Source organism: Anticarsia gemmatalis, chromosome 18 (assembly GCF_050436995.1).
Source record: "Anticarsia gemmatalis isolate Benzon Research Colony breed Stoneville strain chromosome 18, ilAntGemm2 primary, whole genome shotgun sequence".
NCBI classification, from domain to species: Eukaryota; Metazoa; Arthropoda; class Insecta; order Lepidoptera; family Erebidae; genus Anticarsia; species Anticarsia gemmatalis.
The window spans coordinates 7244788-7268795 of record NC_134762.1 but is presented as its reverse complement, the minus strand read 5'-3'; the positions used below and the strand labels follow the sequence as shown (position 1 = coordinate 7268795).

Genomic DNA, 24008 nt, shown 5'->3' with positions numbered 1-24008 from the left:
AGAAACCGGGCATTGCTGCGTCAGAAAAAAAAACTGCAATGTAATAAAGATAATTCGTGGCATTCAAAAATTACTTTAACCAGAACTCAAATTGTATGTACCATAAAATTGTCTGTATAACTTTGATTAGGCAGAATAATTCGAAGAACAAGATTAGCCCATAATCGCATTGCCAAAAAAAATGAGAGCGTAAAAGTTGTAGTCGATGACTCATCAATGACACAGACCATTCATAAAGTGAGGTGGTCCTCTCGAGAATGTCGGCTTGTTCCGAGTTCCGAGAACAGTTACCTATCTGTAAGTTCACGAGGTAATACTGAGTCATTGCAAACTTAAGAATTAGCAACTTGTAGTATGTGTAGATTGAGTGATAAAATAAATATTGACATCCAGTGTTAATGTTAAAATGGCGGACGCTCCTTTGCCGCCTTTTTATCAAGGCATGTAATTTTTCAAGTTCATCAGAACTAAATAATTTAAAATTAGAACTGTCTTATAAGCACTGGCAAGAAAAAATACTGCTAAAAGCTGAGCAAAGGCATTTCGAGTTTCAACCAAGTAGAGACAACTTTATTTTTCAAAGAAAAGAGCATTCCGAAAATTCCAAGCAATTGAATAGTGTAAACCAGTATTTTTATGTCACACGTTACGATCTCGTTGCGTGCTTGTAGAGCAGTTATCAACATTTTTCCTTTATTACCTCGTACTAAGTTCAATGTCGCACCAAAAATATCAAACCGGTCATGAGCACTGAGTTCCATAACATTGACATTGACTCTGTAACCAGTTGGAGGGATTCAATATGAATTCCTTAGTATAATGTGACATGACGCCAAAAAAAACCGTGGCATCGTTTTGACGTTTTTGACAGTTGACATTTATCTGTCAAAAATATATGTGGAATTAAGGTTTCTGGTGATGAAACAAAGAGTTTTTGAAGCTTGAAAGTATGTAATCTTGTGTTTGAAAGAAACTTATACTTACCTAAAAGGCTATTTATTTATTCTATTACAGATTAAATAGATTACTGTTAAAATCTTGCTTTACATTTTCTTCAAAGACCATAAAGATCACATCGTGTCAGATTCCCATAGATCTAATTTAATAAAACCATTAATTATATTATTTCTTAAGATAAGATCATCTATAATTAAAATCTTTAAAATAGTTGGGCGTGTTTAAGCGCTATTAAAATTTAATTTCAGATAACATTTTTGTTTGAACTTTTTTATTATAAGTTACGCAAACTATCTTCAAGGCGTGGTTAAAACGAGAACAGCAGGTTAGTTTAAAACTTGGTTTAAGTAAACAAGATACGAATAGAATTATTTAAAGTTTAAGTTGAATAGCAAGGCGCCCCTTGTTCCACGAAATTGTAAGAGCAATCCAACATACCTCTACCATGAGTAATAAATTCCTCTTGAAGCTTTGAAAGATAAAATTGTATGAGCAAGTAAGGACAGGATAATTTATGTCTATATTAAGCGTAAAATAAGTTAATTATTTAAAGTTATGAAAAAAGAGTAAGTCCGTATTCGCATTTTTATGAAACTTATTCCATATAAAAACAATTTAAAACATGTTTTAAACATCATTAATTTCAGTATCTATTAGATACAAGTCGTGCATAGAGAGCCCTAATGTACTCTACATTTTAATTAATGAAAAGAAAGTATATTAGAAACCTCATAAGCAACTGCATTACATAATTCACTGGGGTACTTTAAAAATATTTTATCACTTTCTAATGACTCACTGGCTAAAGATTCCCACGAACCTGGCTGAACGAAATAAAACAAAGCTTGCTTTAAAAAAAAAAGTTAACGATGATGACATTCGATTTTTAAAATATCAAAATTATCTACCTACGTTTATATTATTGAATGATTGCTGCAGGACATAACATGGAATTACGTACGTTTTAGCAGCCATTTTGTTTCTGTAAATTATTTAATCTCTCATAATTTTAACTAAATGATCAAAGACATATCACTGTAATTAAGAGTGTGAATAGTAGGTACAGTAAATATGTAGAGTACGTGAATGATTCAGTGAAAGTTCACTGAGCTGTAGCCCTTCATTGCATTCGCACAAATATTTGTTCCGAGTGAGATCGAACCCTTGAACTTTCGATGCACTGGTAGTGGCGAGGTGACCACCATAACCTTTGCGCCACGGAGGCTTTTGGAGGAATTAGTAATTCCGTCTTTATGTATTCTCTTTTCAAAAATAAATTGTTTAAATATACATTGCCCATCAGCCAGGAAGAACAGACATCTTCGAAATAAGTTCACAGATTTAGTGTGTTAACATGGAAGCTCAATAACCCACTTTATTGTAATGACAGTGAAGTGATTGCGAATATTTGAAGAAAGCGTATAAATCGTATGCACGTCATATTTTATTGAGTAAGTTCTTGTGCCGTGAATAATTACGAACAACTGTTTTATTTGCGTTGCTAATCGAAGCGAATATTTAATCGATTTATTACAGTACATAATAATTATATAATGTTTATTAATAAATAATAATAGATTATATGTTAATATATACGTATTTTAAAGTATGTAGTGTAGGTACATAATTGGGAAACGAATGACAATTTTAATCGGTAAGATGGCGTCGTTAATTAATTTACTAAGCTCTAATTGCAGAATTTTTAATAAGGCACTTTACTAAACGGCCCAAAAATATATGGATTCTGAATGATCTCCTTTTAAAAGCCAATAGGAAAAACTGTTTTTTTTTATTCAAGTATCGTAATTTGACCAAATATCTGTAATGTAAAAGTGTAATGGCACAAAAAAAAATTCTAGTCGTAGTCTGACAACTTAGTAGACAGCCTGGAAATTCTCTATAACTAAAATATTATTGAGATTTCGATTTATGTCCAAAAAACAGAAGCCGTTTCCAACACGCCACTGTCTACTTTAACCGTCTGTTGGTAAATAACGTTCTGAATTCTTAATTTTGTATGGCTCCGACACCCGTGAACCTAACAAGCTCTTTATTAAGTTGACAGTCTATAACTTGTAATAAAATCTTAGTAAGTAGTAATGGACTGACCTGTCTCCACAGATGGCACTTTCACGTAGCGGAAAAAGAAACCGCTTCGGAACCTGCCAAGGAAATGGAAAGGGATTAGCGGTAGAAGGTAGAAGCGACCAACAATTCACCGTATTAGATTTCGTTCCGGACATATCTTGCGGTGTTTCCACCGACAACGAATGCGTAGAAAATCGCTGTTTATTTCTTTGAGCTTCTTTTAAAAAGAAGAAAAATGTGATGTGCTTTCTTTACGATTTTTATTTTGTTTTCGACTATCATGGAGGGTTCCAGCGACTAGGACCGTAAAGAACAATGGCAAGTCTCCATACAAAGTTTTACCTGACATCGTTTTGGAGCGTCTATGAATGAAAAAATGTTAAAAAAACTATAGAGTTTCTTTAACTTAAACAGAATCATTAAGATTTTTGGTTTGAGAGGGCCACAAGAAAAAAATATGATCAATTTTATATTTTGAGGTTATATCATGAAAAATCTTATGTAAATTGCTGTTCTACATTATTTATGTCTAAAAAACAGATTTAGATTATCGCCGAAGAGTATTTACGCAAATGTTGCAATTCACACATAAGATGCGTGTAAGCCTATTACGTCTTTCCATCTTCACACAACAATATCAATTTCAAAATAGTGAGGCACAATCAAAGTCCGGTTAGCAAAAAGTTATTGGTCGTTTACAGCGTAGAACGTCGATAGTCCATGAGAAAGCACAAGTAGTCGTGAGGGGCAGAGAATTGAGTCCGGGGGCAATGCAAGTCAAAACTGAAGATAAACCAAGAAAGCAATCGTAACACCAGTAGCAAGCAAAGCTAACTAACAAGTTCACAACAAAGTAAACAACTAGTGATGCTGATAATCAATCATCAATTAATCGATTATTGAAATAATTGAAGTCATAATCGATTATAGAATATAATCGAATTAATTATTTTTTAAACGATATTATTAAGATTAAAAACCAAAAAAACTACTGTTATATTGCGACTTACTATCTATACTAATATAATAAAGCTGAAGAGTTTGTTTGTTTGTTTGTTTGTTTGTTTGTTTGAACGCGCTAATCTCAGGAACTACTGGTCCGATTTGAAAAATTCTTTCAGTGTTAGATAGCCCATTTATCGAGGAAGGCTATAGGCTATATAACATCACGCTACGGTCATTAGGAGCGGAGTAGCAACGAAAAATGTTACAAAAACGGGGAAAATTATGATTCTCTTATGTGACGCAAGCGAAGTTGCGCGGGTCAGCTAGTTAAAAATATTTTTGATTAAGGAAGTTTTTGTGGATGCTGTAATGATAACGTCAGTGATTACTGTAATGCTATTTGAGGTTTTATTTTATATATTTAAGTACATATTATTATTGCAAACAAATCAAATATGCTAATAAAATTGCTTAAAATAATAAGCTATTATAAATGGATTATTCTTTTCATCTATACTAATACTAATATTATCTATACTAATATTATAAAGCTGAAGAGTTTGTTTGTTTGTTTGTTTGTTTGTTTGAACGCGCTAATCTCGGGAACTACTGGTCCGATTTGAAAAATTTTTTCAGTGTTAGATAGCCCATTTATTGAGGAAGGCTATAGGCTATGTATCATCACGCTACGACTAATAGGAGCAGAGTACCAGTGAAAAATGTTACAAAAACGGGGAGAATTATGATTCTCTTATGTGGCGCAAGCGAAGTTGCGCGGGTCAGCTAGTATTATATATTTGTCATAATCGATCAATCGATTGTGAAAATAATTGATTATCAACATCACTCTAAACAACGGAAGGAAAAAAAAATTTTTTTTAGTGCTGCCATTACACTTTCATCTAATAATACCTGACTATTAATCAGAACATTAATAATAAAATATGTAACTAAAACACCTATCAATTATATTTGTTATTTTTTTTAGCAAAACCTATGTGATTTGTTTTTAACGTTCACTTAATAATCGTTTTTTGATATTTAAAAACAAAATAATAATTTTGAAACATTTTGTAAGTGGTAATACTGACTAAAAGATTATGTCCACTGGATGTGGACGTATTCAAGTAGAAGTTTATTTTGTAAATAATTTAAGCTAGGCTTTTACCGAAAAAGTTAATTTCATCATAAAAAAGGGCTAAATTAATTACTAACTTTTGCACGTGTCCCATTTGTAGACGCTTCATATAACACTTAGGTAAAAACTTGCCATTGTTCTTTGAGTTAGTCCCAGTCACCGGGAAAAAAAATAAAAATTATAATAAATCCGGCTACTAGGTCCAGTTAATTGCGGTCCCATTCGCTGGAAACCTCTATTATGTATCTCAGTTGACAACAATTTGAAAGGCACTATGCTGTACATTGTTTTCTCCCTTAGATCATACTAATTAACACGTTACGTCAAAGCAGCAATGTACTGAATAGTGACCATCAATTAGACGAACAGAAGTTGTCAACTGAGATAACTAATACTTCAAAAGACTACCAATTTTTTTTCCTAGTTTCCTAATAAAAAAATACAAACAGCGACAATTTAACTTTTTAATTGCCGTATAATGAATTCTAGCCGAACATACGCTTAGTAATTCGCAACAAGATTTTAATAACAAATGGATAACAATTTGTTTTCCTAGAAAGTTCTTTTGCTACTTTTTGCTACAATTATTCTTTCGTATTAATGGCCTTGCGAGTTATGGTTCGAGACAAATACGTCCTGATTTATCGGGATATCTTTATCATTTGAGAATGACAACTGATTAATGGGTGACATCAACAAGAAATAGAAACTGTCCTTGTGGGAATACGCATTTCTTATGACGACTAACTGTTGAGTTAGATTGGCGACAATAAATTGAACTGATGTATAAGAAAATAGAAGTATTGTTTATCATCAACCTAGCCTTTCTTCCAAAACTATGTTGGAGTCGGCTTCCAGTCTCTCCGAATGCAGCTGAATATCAGTATTTTATACGGTTCGACTGCATATCGGACCTCCACAACCCAGTTGTTCCACAACCAACCTGGGTTATAACACGATACCACTCGGTAAGACTGGTTGTCAGACTTTCGAGCTTCAGACTACTTGTAACGACTGTCAAATATCTTTGACAATGACAGCTCGGACACAAAATTTGACGTGCTTTGCGAAACAAGGAGGAACTAGGTATGTAAAAAGTACAATATGGTCAGCCATCACTGACCAACATTGGCAAGCGTAACTTAACCTGAGAGATCTATCCGTGTGGCTGCTGTAAATTTACCATGAGCTTCCCAATTTATTTTTTCCGAATGTCATGTATAATATCAATTTTACGATCATGTGGTCTTTCTCATTATAAATAGTTCTGCATTATTGCTATGAACTGAATATGCGAATTGAGATGTTCAGTTTACCGTTTCCCGAGCTATTAGCGGACATAATGGCAGCTTCGACGCAAAATGTTCAGCATATTTCACGATGATTTACAAGAGAAATGCACAACCATGTACAATTATTTTAATGATGTTGCTCTGTAATAACTGACCTAATTCCAGTAATAGTTTAATCACATTGCTATAGTTTTTTAACTGTTTTAACGAGGTGTTTGTATAATTTATGGTTCTTGGCTGCTAGCTATAATTTCGAAGTTAGATCGCGTAGATGTGTTTAACGCAAGAATAAGACTTACCTATCTTTTCGCAATATACAAATAAGGTAATTATAAACGCAACATGATTTTTCAACTAAGAACTGATGCCTTACTAAGTAAGTACCTAACTAAGTAGTCCTCAGTAGTACCTCTGTTTCTTGTCAAAAAAGGTTCTGTTACTCTATGATGCATATAAAAAAGTTAACCAATTTTCAGACGACATTATTTCAAAGACAACATTGTGTGCTTATTAAGTCGTCTATTCAATTTCTACACCCAAATGTCGATACAGAACAGTATTTTCACTGCAAGTGTGTTCATAATGTTCATTTTAATGCAGTGATTGTATGTAAAACACGTTGGGTGCGCTCGACTTGTTCCAATAGTAGCCCGACTGCCTGACTGCCTGCCTGCCTGCCTGCCTGACTCACTGACAGCCACAATACACATTATATATTCATATTTACCGACAAACTTCGAATTAACTCTATTATGATACTGATTTGAATTTTAAATTTGACGAGTAGTTTTAAAAAGTTTATTAAATGTCAACACTTCTTTTTTATAGGGGCGTAGTATACACCCACATTTTGCAATCAATATAACTTACGTTATGTTCCATGTACCTATTAAATGTAGCACATTTCGTCACTCATCGGGCTCGTTAAAAACTGTTAGAATTGCTACTGAATAATATTCTACCGAATAAAACTAATAGTTTATCCTTAAACGCAAACCGAGCATCGAATCTCTAGAATCCAAGTTACATTAGAAACTCCTTGAAATGCCTGCAGTTAGAAGATATAAATGTTTCAATGATACTCAATCACTAGCAATCTTCTTCCCACGCCTAGTTTAACTGGAAGCTGGGACCACCAACAGTGACAACTAAATACTCCAAACTAGGAATAACTTTTATAAATGAGTTTTCTTAAACCAGCTAAAGAATGCAACACAAATCTTCTCCTATACCAAGTCGGGTAAAATAGAATCTATTAAAACAAACAATCGTATAATAAAATAAAATATTTCACCTTAAATCAGCCTTTAAAATATCCCATAAATATTTTTATTCCTCGTTATTCCTATAATAGAAAATATAAGGGTCTGCATCTACAATGTTGATAACTAAACCGCTTAAGGTACATAACGGTGCAAGGAGGTTACGCTCCAACGAAATCATTTGTACCATAGATAGCGGAGACATAAACAACACTATCACCGGATGGAGAGGTTTGATAACTCTATGCTCTATGGCCACATTGGCCACCCGTGAATGCTGTTTAGTTGCAACCTGAGCTTTGTTATGGTAGAATTTGATATAGGTTAGATTACTACACGAAGAAAAACAGGAGCATAATTTGCTGATAAGGAATAATCGGAGATGATTATCTTAAACCATGACGGATACAATTTAGTGTTGGTGGTCAGAAACTGCCTGAAGATATCAGTATTTTATTGGTAAGAAACTAATAATTGTCGTGCTTAGCAACAATATCTACCTTTCCCGTATGATTAATAGCTACAGGTTGGTTGCATGAATCGATTTTTAATTCTTCCATAAGAATACCAATTTTGTATCTTTAAATCAACACAAGAATTAACATACATTGTCGTTAAATAGTTATAAAAACCTTCACTTAAGATATCTACAAAAAACTGTATCTCTATAGTACAGTTTCCGATGGGACATAATTTCTTTTGCTTTATGACGAGTGAAAAAGAGGTTGCATCGTTGGCTGTACGATCATTGATCAGTGCCCGTCAGAGTATAATATGTCATGTCACGATATGTCAAATATGGCGCGAATACGAGACAAAATGGAGTCAGTATTTATGGTATCATAACATTACTGTAAAGATCCAACACCATAACAAGAGACTATTTGTCGAAGACTCGTATAAAAATGTATTTTGTTCTATGAGAAAATTTATCAGATTTTCTGACAGCAATTGACACTATTTTTTTATCGGTGATATGAAATCTTTAGTATTTGGAGGATTATTCTGTTTATGTCTAGATTGTAGCACAATACAGAAAGTCCCATGAAAGTTGTTTAATAATTTCATGAAAAAATCTTTGTCAGCACAGAACAATAAAAATGTTTTTGGAGAACTGTTAGATTCGGGTTAAATACATATTCGGTTTTAAAAGCATTTTGTAAGGAGGCTGTTCGTTATAATAGGTTCACTTAAAAGGTACCTACTCTACATTTATAAGATCTTAATAGCTACAAAACGATTGAAATATACTTAAAACCTTAATATAAAACATATTTTTAATTAACCTATAACACGATTACGAAATCAATAATTAAAATCATTAAAAAAAATCTTAATATACTTAATTAAGGAAAAAAAAACATTACATAAAAACAGCTCGGTTTGAAATTGGATCGAATTATTAAAATGTCGGCCATGTTTACTACAAAAACCCGTTCTCGATATAATCGTTTATGTAAAACACCTCTTCCGGAATACTTTTCATCTTTTAATACATAATCTATACTGTATATTATGTATTTATTAATATATACTTCTATCTATACTAATAATATAAAGTTCAACAGTTTTTTTGTAAGTAAGTAAGTAAGTAAGTAAGTAAGTAAATCTTTATTGTATTGACTGAGTATTGGTACAGGTGTTATAATACATAATACGTTCTAGTATCAATCAGCCTGTTTAAGGCATACAATATTTTATCTTAAAACTAATTCTTAAATCTAGGTAGGTACATAAGTAAGAGGTAGAGTAATATAATATAGTTTATAAATAGATTAGTTATTTCTAAGGTCTAAAAATTCTTGGATGGTGTAAAAGCATTTTTCAATTAGCCAATTCTTTAACTTTTTTTGAAAAAATTGAAATGGTAGCTCTCTCAGGGTCTGGGGAATTTTATTGTAAACTTTGACACACATAAATATACAATTTTTATGGTAAAGACTAGTATTACATTTTGGTACTATTATTTTTGTTGGATCTCTTTGGCTAAATAGATGCTTTTCGGATTTTTTTTCAAAAAGTTGAGGGTTTTTCCTTACAAACAGTCCTATTTCGAGTATATAAAGAGAGCAAAGTGTTAAAATTTTTGTTTTTTTAAATAGAGGTTTGCAAGAATCGAGAGGTTCGGCGTTACAAATTGCTCTAATACATTTTTTTTGACCTAAAAACACTTCATTGATTGAGGTAGAATTACCCCATAACAACAGACCATACCGTAAAACTGAGCCAACATAACCATGATATGCTGTTATTGCAGCACTTTCTGAAGCGGTAACCCGTAAATGTCTAAGAGCATATATAAATTTATTTATTTTTGTGCATACATTATTAATATGGGCTTTCCAATTGCAATAATTGTCTACAGTAATACCTAAGAATTTAATATGATTGGTTGGTTCTATGCTCACGCTATCAAGTTGTACTGTTATATTTTTAGTAATTGTTTTGTAGTTTGAAAATTGTATGTATTTAGTCTTCGATGAATTTACATTAAGGTTATTGTAGGTAAGCCATTTTAGTATATCACTTAATGTTTGGTTAATTTCTAACTCATGGTCTGAACTATTGCGGATAGTGTTGGGTATTGTTATGCAAATGTCGTCGGCGAACAAGATACACGGATGATGAGTGATGTTAGGTAAGTCGTTAATGTATAATAAGAACAATAATGGTCCCATCACACTGCCTTGTGGAACTCCAGTTTCATTTAGTCGGTAGGTTGATCGAAAGGGTGTAGAAATTAGGTTATTATCAAGGTGATTAATTTCAACGCATTGAGTACGGTTTGATATGTAACTTTTAATCCAATCTAATGCGGGACCTCGTATACCGTATCGTTGACATTTGTTTAATAGGATGGAATGATTAACAAAATCAAATGCCTTTGACATGTCTAAAAATATTGTCGTTACGGGTATCTTATTATCAATATTTTCTGTTATTGTTCTCATCAAACAAAAACCAGCGAGAGTGGTAGACTTGTTTTTTTGAAACCCATTTTGTTCTTCTTTGATGACATTAAATTTGTTTAAGAAGTTGGTAATACGGGCGTACATCAGCTTTTCATATATTTTAGAAAAAATAGGTATCAAGGTTATGGGTCTATAATTACTTAGTTCTAGGGTATCATCCTTTTTATACAGGGGCTTTACAATAGATAATTTTAGCTTAGAAGGGAATATTCCTTGTGTAAACGAAAGATTTAATGTATGAGTGAGAGGTAAGGATATTAGGTCAGCACACAGTTTTATGATATGAGTGGATATAGAGTCGTAACCAACTGATTTTGTATCATTAAGACTTTTAATAGTCTTAACTATTTCAGTTGATGTGCAAGGTTGTATAAATATGGAAGAGTTTACAGGATTAACAGTATTATAATTACACTTTGTATTGTTATTTGTGATGTTACTTGTAGTGTAGTACTCATTAAAGATATTTGCAATATGATTGGGGTCACTAATAATCTTGTCTTCATGTTTAATAGTTTTTATACTTTCATAGCATTTCGTACTGTCTGTTTTATTCTTAATAACATTCCATGCAGCCTTACATTTATTTTGGGCATTTTTTATATATAAATCGTTTATAATTTTTTTCGACTGATTTATACATCTTTTAAGTTGCTTATTATATTTCTTATAATGGATAATATTATTTTTTGTTTTAGTAACATAACATCGGTGTCTTAATTTGCGCTTTGTTATGCACGAATTCTTAATACCATTTGTTAACCATTTTGGGGAAGTAACATTAGCATTAATTTTTACTTTAATTGTAGGGAAACACAGCTCATAGAACAAACAAAAAGTGTCATGAAACAAGTTAAAAGCATTGTCACTGTTAGTTTCTTGATATACATCAGACCAGCTAAGATTTGATACACATTCGATGAATTTCTTTATGTTTTCTTCATCGTAACATTTTCTCAAAACGTACCAATATTTAAGTTTGTGTATTTCAGTTGTTGTTGGGAAGCTAAGTGTTTGACAAGTGTTGTGGTCTGATAGATAAAAATTATGAATATTACTATTAGCTTTTTCAATATTACTATAGATGTGATCGATGCATGAATTTTGTCTAGTAGGGGACTGTATATGAGAAATTAAATTGTAGTTAAAAAGTATGTTATTTAGTTCTATTGTATTTTTATTTATTTTTAAGATATCAATATTCATGTCACCTGTGATAATGATTTTTTTATTCTTATACCTCTTTGTCAGTTTATGTAGTAGTAAATTCATGTTTTCTAAAAACTTAGAAGTATCACTATTTGGTATTCTATAGAGACAAATTATAACACTATTCAATATCGGTATCTCAATGCCACAACATTCAAATGTTTTCTCAACAGCAATTTCTTCACAAAGTTTGATACATTTTAAATTGTTTAATGTTTTATGAACCAATATACATACTCCACCACGCTTCTCATTAATTCTAGAAAAATTGCAGGCCAAATTGTAATTTTTGAGGTATACATTATGTTCATCTCCTTTCTTTATGAAAGTTTCAGAAAAGCAAATAATATGTAGGGGATCTTTTTTTGACATTTCATGTATAGTTACTTCTAATAAACCAAGTTTGTTTAATAATCCAGCAATGTTTTGGTGAAGAATGGTTACATTATTTCCTTTTTTTATTTTATTGTTCACGAAAAAACTGTAAGTTATGGTTTTTGTTATTGTTAGTAGAAGTACAGTTATTAGAGGTAATTATCTTTGGAAAATAATAAGGTATAGTTCCTTTAGTGAATGTTGTAGTTTGAGGTAGAATAGAAGTAGAAGTAGATGGCTGGTGACTAGAACAACTAATGTTTGCATCTTTTTCAATATATTTAAAGTAGTGTGGTATAGTGCGTAGTGTAGTTTGTGTAGTGTTGCATGTGTTGTTTGAGTTTAGATTTAACTTATTGTTTTTTGCACCACACAAATATTGGGTCTTATAATCATTACAGTCAATAAAGAAATTTATCTTGGAGCACATTTGGTGGAGGTTTGTTTGTACGAAATGTCTAGTTCAAACTTTTTAATTGTTCATGACATCTGTCAAATACATGAATGTTATGAATAATGTTTGTTAAAAACCCACAGTCAACTAAAAGGTCTCTTGAGTGAAACTACAGATATTTATAATATTATAAAATCATTTATGTAATGTATTATTTATTAAAAACATCGAAAGCTCTTCAAACCAACGTACTAAGCAGTCGTAACTTTTTTCTTCTGACAAGTCAATGATGATCTTCCTTTTCACTCTCTCTTGTCACCAGTAATAATTACATCTCTTTCTAACATTAATATTAAAATACTATTTTAATCATATCTTGAGAGCTCTTGAAGTGTTAACTTTTAACTTTTTATTGATATAATGAGCTTTATAAGTGGTTATGTAATTATGTATGGAGGTTTATATCATAAAGTATTTATTTATGTTTTACAAGTTGAGGAACCTGTTGTGAACTATGAGAGTTTGTCAGATTTGTTTAAAAATAATTTTGTATTATAAATTGCTAGTAATTTAATGGTTAAAAAAAATGGGTTTTGTATTATGCTCCAACTAAGCATATTTCAAATAGTTTTCCTCGAATTTGACAGCATGATATTAGTACATATTTATTTTTTACTCTCAATGTCTTTCACAATAAAAATACGGTGCAAACCAACACGCCAAAACGTCAAAATTTGCTAGAAAAAAATTATGAGACGTTGACGTTGTCAAAAATGTTGGGGGAAAAAAACACTCAGTAATTTTATAAAGACTACGTCAAATTACTGTCTAATGCCTAAAAAAAAGCCTTAAATCTCTTGGGTAGTATATTAAATACTAACAAAAGAAAGAGTACCTATCTAATGCCTATCAACTCAGTAAAAAAACTAATAATGAAAGTAAAACCAACACATTTCAAGATTACAATATAATAAAATTGATAGATCGTTTTTCATTGAACAAGAAATATTTGAAGAATTCTTCAAACACCTGATAGTGAATATCGTAAGTAAACATTATATTATCGATAGATATTGTCGACCTAAAACCGGCATTTTCACCAAATATTATTTATCTTATCGATATGAACTCGGACTAGTTAACTGGCCTAAATTTCGATCATATGGCAATCTAGAAATCAAAGGATTTTAAAAAGGCTCAAAGTGCTACATCACAGCGCCGTAAAACGGGATAAAAAAAAAGTATTTTAAACGAAGAAATTTGTTTTTTTTTTAGTTTTTATACAGCAGACTAACCAATGTCTGGCTTCAGTGACTTGTCAAAATATTTTGACGTAATCATAACATGTCAAACTAATCAAGTGCCGTCAAATTTTAAGATTATTTTGAAAACGTAACATTTGATCAAGTGACCAAATGTGCTACGGATAAAGCATGACGATGCTCAATAAGCCAAATTTTAATTTATCATACAAGTTAAATTCATATAAAATAAAGCCAACGTTTCCATAATTTTAACCAACAGCTTAAGTTTAAGAGAAGAGAAAAATGTTAGCAGCAAGACACAAATGAGAAAAATTACGAACGAGATAAGACAACTGAAAGAATGGAGTAGAGGAGAGTAGGAGTTGGTAAATCTTAGGTTTAACCGGAAAATCTTAGGATTTACCATAGCGGGGCTCCGGCGACATCTCGATATCATCAAGTGAATATAGGTAAAAGTTCGAAATAAAAGAATCGTTCGGACTTTTACCATTGCGAGTTGGTAAATCTTAGGTTATACCGGAAAATCTTAGGATTTACCACCGTTCGGGCTTTTACAGTAACAAATAGATTAACAAGAAAGACACCTATCTCGTTTATAGAAACGTGATAGACATAATTCAATTTGTACGATAAAAAGCTTTCATAACCCTTTGTTTACGATTTCTGCGAAAAATCTGCATTTCCCTGCATTTGTTGTGATTCGCACGTTGCGTGCAGAGTGCAATACTAATCGTTACTAATGATATTAGAAGCCTTACTAAATACAACTGGTCTTTGTATTTTACGCTTTATTTTTATAGGAATAAGGTTTGAAATGCGTTGTGTGGATTACTGCAGCTTGTGGATGTAGTTTAGCTCATAATGGTATTAGTGCAAATATTGTTAGTTTTGTGCAGATTTTTTCAGGTTAAGCTTTGTTCGTTGATATTTAGTAGGTAATAAATATATTTTAAAAATTGAAAGATCAGCTACTTCTTATTTGTAAAAAGTTTGCATTCCTTGGACTTTTCAGGTAGAAATTAATACTACTACTTTCTTCAGACACCTGCAAATAGACACAAGCGTAGATGTGATTTTTTTACGTAAAATGTACAATTATTTAATATTTTTGAAGGCGATCTATGTACTACTCGTACAGAAAATAAGCATTGGGTACAAAATTTTCCATAAATGTCTTACATCCGAAATTAGATTTTGATGTCATTTTTATGGTGTTTTCCTAGTATCGTGTTTCGGACCACCTTACACGAAAGCATAAAGTTTTAATGGTCTTTTTAATTAATGGGAACTGTAGTTTATGAGATAAACAGTTGTTATAATCGCTTTGATCAAAGGCATAATTCATGCAAGGCTTTGTTTGACAACTTTCAGGCAGTATAGATTATGTGAATTGAATATATAACGATCTTAGATGACCTGACTATAATATTAGTGCGATTTCTTCGAAGTCGAAAGTTCGATAATATCGAATGGCATCGTCTTAACGTCAAATAGGTATTCGATACGTACTGCTCGACTTTATGTCACCTAAACTGTATGTTAGGTTTCCTGCTTTCTCTTAAGATCTAAAAGCTTTATTTCGGGGGTCAATTTAATTTTACAAATTGTTACTATACAAAAATACAGAGTGATCCATTATAACCCCTCTTTTTTGTTATCTAGCTCGCCCCAGTCTGACCTGAATACAGGACAAACTACCTTACACCACAAACATACTCATGTGACATGTACTCCTGTCCATAAAACAATATTATAAACAATTTTCATTACAATATAGCTTCAGCCACTCGGAACAATAACACATGATTAATTATTAAAATTTTCCTTTTATTTGTGCTATTATTAGCCGCCATTGTCTTATGAGAACTGAATACCAACGCAGTAACTTCATGAATAAGTTTGGAACACACGTGACTTGTATAAAAAGGTCTCATTTAATTATTTTTTAGAACTGGTCATTAAGGATTATTAGCGAAGACAAAAAGAAGTTTGACTTGAATTTTACAAAAGTACTAACTTCGTAACGCGTTTTTTGTTCTTTAGTTTGGTAGGTAGTTGTTTGCATATTTTCCGACCGACAGAAACTAACGTCGAATATTTTCAATGTAGCTATAAAATAAGATTTCGAGTTTTCAGTATTGTGTGACTTATAAGAGCTTTATTTCTGCTATAAAAACCTTAAATAAATGGTCAAATAACTGAGAAATGGGATTTCAATTTCATAATATCCAACAATATTGAAATAGACCCATTTCCATTTAATTGCGTACTTACTCAAATAGTTAACAAGAAATTCCTTCTGCGCTAAACTTAGCCAATATTATCAGTGATTATTAGTGAACCCTGACTACTAAAAGCTCGCCGATGCCTCCTAGGCTCCTGGCAACATCAATTATGTTTTTCAAAAGCCATTTAAACCGTAAATGGATTAGCCGTGACCGTATTACAGGTGAGTTAAGTGTGCAATAGACAGGAAGCCATATTGACAGTCGGTCACGCAACGGTCGCCCGATAAACGGACGCCATGGTATCAAACGCTTTAGCGAAGTTATTACCTACACTTAGCGTGGTAGGTACTAGGACCGACAGTAAGATTGGACTCAATGTTTCTTTAGAAATATTATGTGGTGCTTGAGTTTTCTTGAAAAGAAAACTTAATAGGGAATTTGGTAATGTGCATGATGTTATATTAATTTTCATGGCAACAGGCCGGAAAAGTGACGCAACAGGTAATATGGAGCAAGGATACTTCCTTGTGGCACCCTCTTGGGCAAGTCTCAATAACATCATTTATAAGTATGGATGTGGATTTGAATAATAATTTAAATAGTACTTGGTTCCTGTGTTTTATATTTTAATGTATTTTAAGGCCTTAAATCTTTTCAGTGGTCATCATTTGGGTGAAGAAAAGCTGTGATACATGATACTTTGGTATAATTTCGTTGTTAATATCGATTAATTAACTTCAATATATTTAATCGGCGAGTTAATTAATTACTCTATTTACATAACAAGGATCTTAATAATGCCACAACAACATCGTTAGATACAAATAATTATACACATTCACAATGTCCTAAAAACGACAAATAAAATCGAAATTTATTTGACATGACATACGGAAGTTAATAAATCTAGAAATTTATGATACTTTCAAATTCAAATTATTTGGTTTTTGATATGTATTGGACTCGTAACTTAGTTTGACAAATGATTATGTAATTATACATAAGTAAGAAGGAACACGGTGCGAGCGATGTGCTGAGTTAGTTGCGTAAGATCGTGTGCTGGGCCTCTAATTGTAACACGAAGATACTTTTTCTAAGAGTATGGTAATGTTCTTCTCTGTACATAACACTGCAGCATTATTCTCTGCACGTAGAGTATCTAACACATAACAGCAAAGACAAAAACTCTCATTACTCCCTATACATTTTTGACAGCCAGTATTTGTTCCGACTAAAAAACCTGGCTATGAAAATCTATGGTTAACAAATGCAGGAATTCTACTACGTCATCGTTGTTATGAATTTACCCCACGTTAAGTAGGGCACAATATGTTTTCTTCTTCCACTCATCTCTTTCAGCCGTCAATTCTTAACCTCTTTTTGGTCTTCCTCTACTCAAATGTTCACGTCTTGTAACATGGCTTTCTTCTCTTCTCATAATATGTGCGCAACATGAAGCCGGCTTTTGACTATGGTATCTATATAATATAATTGAATATAGAATCTTGAGACATAATACCTTATTGGCTTATTCTCATACATTATATCTATGTATTCTGTAAATATGGGTACATGTGCATAAGCTTTCAGTACTGATACGTGTTAGACATGCTACTAGGTGTCTGAGAATGGAATATCTACAAAATACTTAATACCTACTAACTAGCTGTCTACTACTAATACTACTACCTATTTCGATGCGTATAAGTGTAAAAACGCAGTAATCACAGACAACATTGATGGTTTTTTTGTAAGTTTTTTATTACAATTGTGCCTATTTGCTTAAGTTTTTACAAGAAAAGGAGGAAAAATAACAAATTATGTTTTGTGGTTTGTTGCTTTGTGGTATTAAATCACGTAGACCCACGAATTAGAGCAGGCTTTAAAATATTGAAGTTTTTAGACTGAAGAGGAAAAAATTTACATTGATAAGTTATTTACGATGTTATCTGTAATGCGAGAACATTCGATGTGAAATTTTCTTACAGTTTGTTTCATGACGCGTAGAATGGAAAACTGAAAAGATGGAATATTCACAACTCGTTTTCATACTTTTTCGGGTGATAATACCTTTATCACATTTAGTTAAAGGAAACTTTTCAATACTAAGGTATATACTTTTGTGGCGAAATTTGCTTAAAGTAGATTATTTAAACAGATAGTCATACTTACTAACCCAAGCTATAATAATGATATCAAACCACACTGACCAAGCCTGTTTTACTGATAAACTAACTATACGTATAAGTACTGTAAAATACTCTAATAAGGATTGTATAAGCTGTCCAATGTATCATAATAACAACTTGCTTTGGCAGTAATGAACGTGCGAAATATTTACGTCACGATACTACAAAATGTTCCTGTGGTTTTACCAAAACGTCAATGGATGAACTAAATTGACATAAATTCTCCTTCCTTATCATTATACCTTCCCCGGTAGTACTGTGACTGTACTACCTCCTTTATTTGTTGGCCAAGTCCTAAATGAATCACCATATTTTTTTCATGACGCATAGACTTGAAAAAGTTAATAACAAAAAGTTTTTAAATCTTGACTGAACTTGCATAAGTCTATGGATAATTTAAGGATTCAAGTTTAGAATTGTATTGTTTGATTTTAACTTAAATTCTGGCTTTAATGCGTGAATTGTATACAGTGTTCTAATTTAAAATGTCACTTTGAAAGTATGTTTCCTTTGCACCGGTACTTAGTACACATGTCATGCTCTAAGTTAAGTAACTTTTAAGCCGTAACTTAATACAAAATTCATCAACAACATCAACTGATTGTAAATCACGTCGTAATATGTAAATAAGTACATTTGAATCGCCACTAAATATTGTAGAAGTCCAAACAGCAGTTTAGATCGGTAAATACTGGGTATGTACCATTTAATTGAATACCGAGAATCGAAGGTATTAGTAATCGAACCTACCTACAAGTTATTGACACTTATTTTATAGCGATGACCAAAGTACCTTCAATATTAAATTCCTAACAAAAATATTCCGACTAAAGCAGTGTCGTATTGGTTTCTGACTAATTTAGCGGTAAAATATAATATAACACGTGGTGATTATTCAATTTAATTGACGCTAAACTTAATATATTTATGGTGACTTACCTTTAAACTTTATATTCTCGTGAACTCGTAAAAACAATAAAATCCAGTTCATGTATAACACACAACTGTTTATTACATAAACAAAACAATATTCACAAATTTCTCCGTGGGTACAACTGATTCACACTGTTTTGTTTTAAGTTCCATGCACTAGCGCGGGAATGTCAGCGTTTTTCGCGGCTCATTGTCGGTGTTCGTGCGCTACCGACGCGCATTCCGCACGACTCGACTCCAACGATTACGTTCAACGAATACAAAACAAGCCCAGTGTGCGACGTGCGCGATGGTGATGGATGGCTGGTTGAGTCACCGGAACGCGATGTGAAAATATTTCAACAGCAGCGCTACCTGGTGGTAAATATTCAACGCTAGTTTCGGTATAGTGCCATCTAGTGGTCAATTTCTGAAACAGTTATGTCAGAAGATTTATTTTGTCCTGCTACTTGACAATAGATGTCGTGGTAGCAACTATTTAAATATTTTTGGGTAATCTTTGACAAAAATGAAATTTGAATTGTTCTGTAAATATTATTTCCAGCGTAATATTGCATTTGGTTTTTATTTTCTTGAATGTTGATCAGCTATTTGATTTCGTAATTAATTTTATTTACAACGAGAATATCGAAAAACTCTAGGAATCTTTAGGTTATGGTATTAAAACATTCATTCACCAATTCTTTACTCTATTATTCGTTCATTCAATCAGTCTTTCTCTGTCAAAATGGCTGCCCCGCAAGAGGTGCGTGACGATAATCTCTCTGTAATTTCATTTTTTTATTATTCATTTGAGTGAAATATTCGTTGTTTGGCAATGTCTTTCTTATGTTTTCTACCTATTTCAGGCGAGACGTGAACCTATCCAGGCCGTCCAAGTTTTCGGCCGCAAGGTTAGTGTTTGTCGCATCCACGTGTTAGTGCCGATTTCCAAGTGATTATTTTCCTTGTATATCTCAACTATTTATATTCTAAGTGGTTTGTAAAGTGAATTGTGTTATAAATTCATCCATTCCTATATTTCTCTAAATAAATCTGAGTTTACAGTTAACAGTATAAACCGTGTAAGATCGCCATCATATTTCACAGTTTTACACCTTTCATATAGTATTCTTCTCGTTATATTGTTTCGAAAGTGCTATTTGAGTGGTATCCAGCGCATTAATTGCTCTAAACAACTTGTTCTGACAAAATATAATTGGCGTTGAACATAACCTCAAAACTTGCATTTATGTTTTATCTTGTAAACGGTTATTTCAATCCCACGAATTCTCTTACTGTTCTATGTATGCGTTGGAAATCACCCATTTACTGTTATATCTATTGTTTACAGTATATATTGTGCCAAAATAACAAGTTATTATGTTTTTAGAAAACCGCCACCGCTGTTGCATACTGCAAACGCGGTCATGGTGTGCTCCGTGTAAACGGTCGCCCACTTGACCTGGTGGAGCCCCGCCTTCTGCAATACAAACTGCAGGAGCCCATCCTACTGCTCGGCAAGGTCAGTACCCACCAAAACAACATAAAACTGCGTCTAGCAGGAAGTCAAATTAAATTAAAAAATAAAAATTACATGAACTTGTGAAAAGCTGATGTATGTTATGAACGTGTTGAGAGTCATCTAACTAACAAATAGTGATACTTTTTTGTAAATTTCTTGAATCTTGTGTTTATTTGTTTTGTAGGGTATACTAACATACTACTAAACTACAGTTTCCAATAATGCATTGTGTTCATGTTTCTATCTTATCATTTGAATGTACTTTTATTAAATGTTGCCTGAATAATTAAATAACTTCATATTGAACACAAACTTTCTTATAGTAATTCATCTGCTAACATAAAGTTTTATTTTAGCAGTAAAAAAAGCTGTTATTTATAATGCATGTTTACTGTATATTCTAATCTATACCTTATATTTTGATTTGATTTATAATGTGCAAGTTTGTCCAATGTATGGCCTATGCATGTCTTCAGAAGTTTCATCTAGAGCTGAAAGTTTTTTGTTCACATTGAGCAATATTAAGCATGCTAAATTCATTCTTGTCATTGCAGTATCGTACTATTATCTTAAAATTTTTGAGTAATTGTTTTATATGATGAGTATCACTTATTCCGAACCTGAGCATCTTTGGATGTGAAGTGAAAATTCCATCTGATTATTATTCCTTTCACATTTTAAACTGCCATAATGTCATCTTTAAATATTAAATAATACTAATCAATTTGTTGTGTATTACAGGAGAAGTTCTCCGGCGTCGACATCAGAGTGACTGTCAAGGGTGGTGGTCACGTCGCCCAGGTGTATGCCATCAGACAAGCCATCTCCAAGGCACTCATTGCTTTCTACCAGAAATGTAAGTAAAATTATATAGTCTTCTCCTTTAACTATAAGAAACTGTCAGTTTCATATTGGGTGATATTGGGTTTTTTACAACTGTAATTATTGATTAAATATCTAAGTTCTCTTGAATTTTAGACAGATTGATTTGAAATATATTAACATTATATTTTTTTATGATTTTGTTGACTAGTTTTTTGTTAATGGTTAAACATGCAATTAATGTATGATGGTTTATCTGTTATAGAGTCAATACATTTGTACCCCTTCTTCCAAAGCTGTGTTGTTCCCATACAACTCAGTCATTTCAGGGAGGGTAGATCAACAGTGACATTACCAAACGGCAAAGATACACAATATCCTGCTAGTTTGAAGTGGACACTACATTTTTATTTTACATCACACTGTAATTTGAGGTCTACAATTCTGGGAATAGTAACAACTCTTGTCTACAGAAAAAATAACAGCTTTGGAAATTATACTTATTTATGCTTGTATCTATTACAGATGTAGATGAGGCGTCCAAGAAGGAAATCAAGGACATCCTCGTCCAATACGACAGGAGTTTGTTGGTAGCCGACCCCAGGCGCTGCGAGCCCAAGAAGTTCGGAGGTCCAGGAGCGCGCGCCCGCTACCAGAAATCTTACCGTTAATACTGCTGTCGTGGCCGCGGAGTGCTATCACATTGTGGTACTGCCCAGAGTGCGATATCATTGCGTGTTTTTAAAAATAAAAAAAAATATAAAAAGTTTTTCTTTTGTTTTATTGGTTTACTTGCCCGTCGTTTTGTAACTGTTATTTGAGTAGTATGTATCAGGCTAAGTGTTTGTCGTAGCTATTTTTTGCTGATAGTAGAGCTGTATGTGTCATTCGTACATAATAATATTCTCGAACAAACTAACTTTATGAGTAAAAGTAGAGGACTCATTTGAATATGTTAATATCGCAGCTTAGCTATACAACGCTTCCTAATGGAAACTACGTAATAGTTCTTTGCGATCTGTATTAAATTTGTCGAAGATAAGTGGCTGTTAATTTTGTGATTACATTGACCAAAATTATTCTCAAGTACTAAGTTTAAACTTTCCTTTTACAATTTAAGTAGGAAATTAATTCATTTATTATTTACGTGACAATTTATTATTAAATATTTATTTTTGTATTATTAAATTGTTGATGGTAGGTACCTAAGACGTGTTATCATTCCTGTTGTTTAAGACCCAGCCAAGGCTAACTCTTAGCGGACCTCAAACCACAGGAATGAGTAATATTTTTTATTGCATTAGTGTAATGATCATTTGACATAAGGTCAATATTCATAATTTCAATTATAGTTGAGTATCGTCTCTTTTTCACATACTGTGTTTATAGTGTAGAAACCAGCGTTTTCTTTAGGGTGTAAATGGCGGGTAAAAATAAATAAACATTTTTGATGCAACAAAATTTATTAATCACCATAAAAAATTTCGTTCACAAACCAATGTCTTTATTTTTAAATGTGAAATTAAATGCAATTTTAAAAGTACGACTTACGATTAAACACAATTTTTAGTTTTCACAAAATATTCAAACAATGTCAAAGTAAGATCGTTGGTAATTACAAACAATAGATCTATTATAGAGATTTCAATTAATTAATACTCATAGGACTTCGCCCACTAAGCAGGTAATAAGCTAGGTATTGTGTAAAACTTAACTATTTAATCATCATTGCAGATGAAGTGATTCAGTCAGGTGGCGTAATTGGTTTCGTGTTGAAATCGAACCCACTACAATCCACACTTGACCCGGCGCCGCGGCGGGGCTGCGCGGTGATTACGAACTATTCAACCACATATCCCGTAACAAAGTTTATTCTAAGTAGTCATAAACATGTTATGTATGTACCTTTGTACCAAAATAATATGTTATAGAGATTTTAAAACAGTAAATTACCTGCTTATTACGCGAGTCCTCTAAATTAGCACAAACTTACACTAAATGTTAGGAGTTAATGTCTTTCATTATTTTACTTATAATATAAAATACTCGATGATAATATCCTCATATACAGATCTCAACAAGAATGTTAGTTTTTATTAACTATATTATTTATAGGCACTGCTTTTCTTATGTGTTACTAAGTTAGTATATTTTGGCACCATTTTAGTTAAGTAAAACCAAATAGGTTTTATGGCCTCTAATAGCTTTGAAAACTTATTATTTAACCAAAAAATTTAATTCATACAATATTTTTAGTCGTTGTGCAAAATACGCGAAGCTGCCTGTACCTACAGCTTAGTGAAAAAAAACTGAAAAAAAGTTAATACTGGAGGTTTTTTTTTTAAATTTTGTTTTTGGTTTTTAGTCAGTCCAAATGTCTTTGATTTAATTTACATAATACTTTTTAAAATACTGCTACCGAGATATGTGACCAA

At 32.3% G+C, this 24008-nt stretch overlaps 2 protein-coding genes across 4 annotated transcripts in view; one reads left to right on the top strand and one right to left on the bottom strand.

The window, feature by feature from the left end:
• The window catches only part of insc (spindle orientation adaptor protein inscuteable), a 51734-nt gene extending 32173 nt beyond the window's left edge, over window positions 1-19561 (bottom strand). The window contains exons 1-2 of one of the 2 annotated variants that reach the window (XM_076125800.1): window positions 19254-19561; window positions 3067-3119 (exon numbers count right to left, since the gene is read on the bottom strand). The gene's annotated coding sequence lies outside the window, so the exon portion shown is untranslated. The remainder of the gene's footprint in view (window positions 1-3066; window positions 3120-19253) is intronic. The other variant, XM_076125801.1, reaches the window with a different exon arrangement.
• A 341-nt stretch (window positions 19562-19902) lies between these two features.
• RpS16 (ribosomal protein S16) lies at window positions 19903-22342 on the top strand. Of its 2 annotated transcripts, none has more exons than XM_076126061.1 (5): window positions 19903-19992; window positions 20096-20140; window positions 20620-20751; window positions 21493-21607; window positions 22099-22342. In XM_076126061.1, the coding sequence occupies exons 1-5, from the start codon at window positions 19975-19977 to the stop codon at window positions 22242-22244; spliced, it is 456 nt and encodes a 151-aa protein (XP_075982176.1). In that variant the 5' UTR covers window positions 19903-19974; the 3' UTR covers window positions 22245-22342. The 2 variants fall into 2 exon arrangements, with proteins under 2 accessions (XP_075982176.1, XP_075982175.1); XM_076126060.1 differs by having other exon boundaries at window positions 19910-20013.
• Window positions 22343-24008: the final 1666 nt, after the last annotated feature.